The following is a 2,095-nucleotide window of genomic DNA, read 5'->3' as shown; positions in this document are numbered from 1 at the left end:
CTATTGCAGGTGCAACATTGGGCCATGCAGTAATTACAAATTGGGATGTGTGTGGAGACGCGTCGAAAATTACCACGGTGCTGCCTTCGACCTGCTGGCGTGAAACTCCCAAATAAAAGAGTCAATGCACGGCCAAAGAGAACCAGAATCATGGCCAATTATGTTTCACTTTGGTTTTTAACTCCTTTTTTTTTTTTTACCCCACACGACGCCTCCGCTTGATTGGACTATTAAGTTCCAATATGCAGCACACACACAAAAACAACAACAACAACAACAAAATAACAACAACAACCTGTATGTAGTTCACACTACATGTTAGGCGCACTATTATATATTGGTGCGAAAATTTGAAGAATTGGAAGAACGCCCATTTCCTCATCACCACCAGCATCATTTTATAATGTATTCTTTTTAATTGTTTGGACATTTCTTTAATTGTTTTTACTCAAATTGTCCGACAAATACCCACCATAAATTGACTATCCCAAAACATCATTCATTTGTGTTTTTGTTTTATTTTTAATTATAGTTAGCCTGCAAAATATGTATTTCAAAATAGATTAAGATTTTGTTGTTGTTGTTGTTGTTGTTGTTCTTCTTCTTCTTCTTCTTCTTATTATTATTATTATGATGATCATCATCATCATCATTATTTTATTATTTAGGGTTTCTAGTATGTGGACATTTTGGACCATTTCAACAATACTCTCAGCAAGAAAAGAAAAATCTATCGCATGAACAGAAAATACCTTCTCTGTGTTGACATGCTCTTGTTTTTGGCTGTCAAATGACAGCAGTGCTTGGCCATTTGGGCGCATTTGAGTGGAGGAGGCGGGACTTTTTGCATTGAGATGTTAAGTTGGTGTGTCTATATAAACCCGCGCGTGGTCTCATTCGCGCGTGGCTACGGATAGGGAAGGAAATTCGCTTCACGAAAAAAAAGAAGGTGAAAACAGAATGGTGGCTACTGACTGTGTGAACAAGTCCAACTCAATCACTGCAAATAAGGTACGTCTAAAATACGTTATGGATGTGATAATAAAAACAGACTATAGTAAAATGTAATAAAATTAGCCTAACGATTTAATCGAAATAATCCGCAGGTATCCAAACCACTGATGGAGAAGAAACGAAGGGCTCGTATTAACAAGTGTTTGGACCAGTTGAAATGCCTTCTGGAGAGCCACTACAGCAGCACTGTAAGCATCAAGACTTCATCCAGCTCTCATTTTGTATAGGCATACTCTCATAATTGAGAAAAGCTTAAACAATGAACTCATTTTAGATGCAACAATGCTTTACCATATGTTATATTGCCTCAAAATATAACCACACACAGTTGAAAGGCCCCCCCCCCCCCCTCCACTGATTTAAAAAAAAAAATGCTTGCAACTCTCGATGCATATTTTTGGAACACCCAGGAAAAGAAACACATTATTTAAATTATCATGCACAATTTGTTTGTTTATATGTGTTGAATTTGCGTTTTCATTGGATGTTATTTTGCGTGCACAGATTCGGAAGCGCAAACTGGAGAAGGCTGACATCTTGGAGCTCACCGTTAGACATTTAAAGCATCTTCAGAAATCTCACGCTTGTAAGTATACACACATAGCCTAATTGCAAACATTTTACTTTGTCCTATATCTAACCTTACTCTGACTCATCATTCTTTTTTTTTGCAGTTCCTTCCACGCTCGGGGAGCTTTCCGATTACCAGAAAGGCTTCCACAGCTGCTTGGCCAACTTCCAACACTACCTGCTGACGGCTGACACGGTGACCGACAGAGATCGCCTCAAGATGGCGCAGTTGCGCGGCAAACTGGTGGACACATCCAGCACCACGGACAGCGGCCCGGCCCACGCACAGACGCCAGAAATGGTGGAGAGAGCCCAGAACCACAACGCGACCTCTCAGAGGACCCACGGCGCGAGTGAAGAAGACACGCGGAGTCCCACTCAGGAAGGGTCCACACGGTGCGGGCTGGTCACGGCCCTCACGATAGACGCGCAGCAAAAACGAGCCACCAGAAAGAAAGTTCAACCCAGTCAAGTTGGCAGCACTCAGCACAAGATGTGGAGACCTTGGTAA

At 41.5% G+C, this 2,095-nt stretch overlaps 1 protein-coding gene across 1 annotated transcript; it reads left to right on the top strand.

The window, feature by feature from the left end:
• The first annotated feature begins 924 nt into the window (after positions 1-924).
• her3 (hairy-related 3) lies at positions 925-2,095 on the top strand. The gene is made up of 4 exons (XM_077585889.1): positions 925-1,011; positions 1,107-1,202; positions 1,519-1,600; positions 1,689-2,095. Exons 1-4 carry the CDS (start codon positions 961-963, stop codon positions 2,093-2,095), a joined length of 636 nt encoding a protein of 211 aa, XP_077442015.1. The 5' UTR covers positions 925-960.

Source organism: Vanacampus margaritifer, chromosome 1 (assembly GCF_051991255.1).
Source record: "Vanacampus margaritifer isolate UIUO_Vmar chromosome 1, RoL_Vmar_1.0, whole genome shotgun sequence".
Classification (NCBI taxonomy): domain Eukaryota; kingdom Metazoa; phylum Chordata; class Actinopteri; order Syngnathiformes; family Syngnathidae; genus Vanacampus; species Vanacampus margaritifer.
This window is presented reverse-complemented; position numbering and strand designations above follow the sequence as displayed.

Bases quoted from the DNA above. Each gene is read 5' to 3' on its own strand.
- her3 (XM_077585889.1), top strand. From the start codon at position 961: ATGGTGGCTACTGACTGTGTGAACAAGTCCAACTCAATCACTGCAAAT. The intron at 1,012-1,106 runs GTACGTCTAAAA...AATAATCCGCAG, and splicing joins ACTCAATCACTGCAAATAAG to GTATCCAAACCACTGATGGA. The intron at 1,203-1,518 runs GTAAGCATCAAG...TTGCGTGCACAG, and splicing joins AGAGCCACTACAGCAGCACT to ATTCGGAAGCGCAAACTGGA.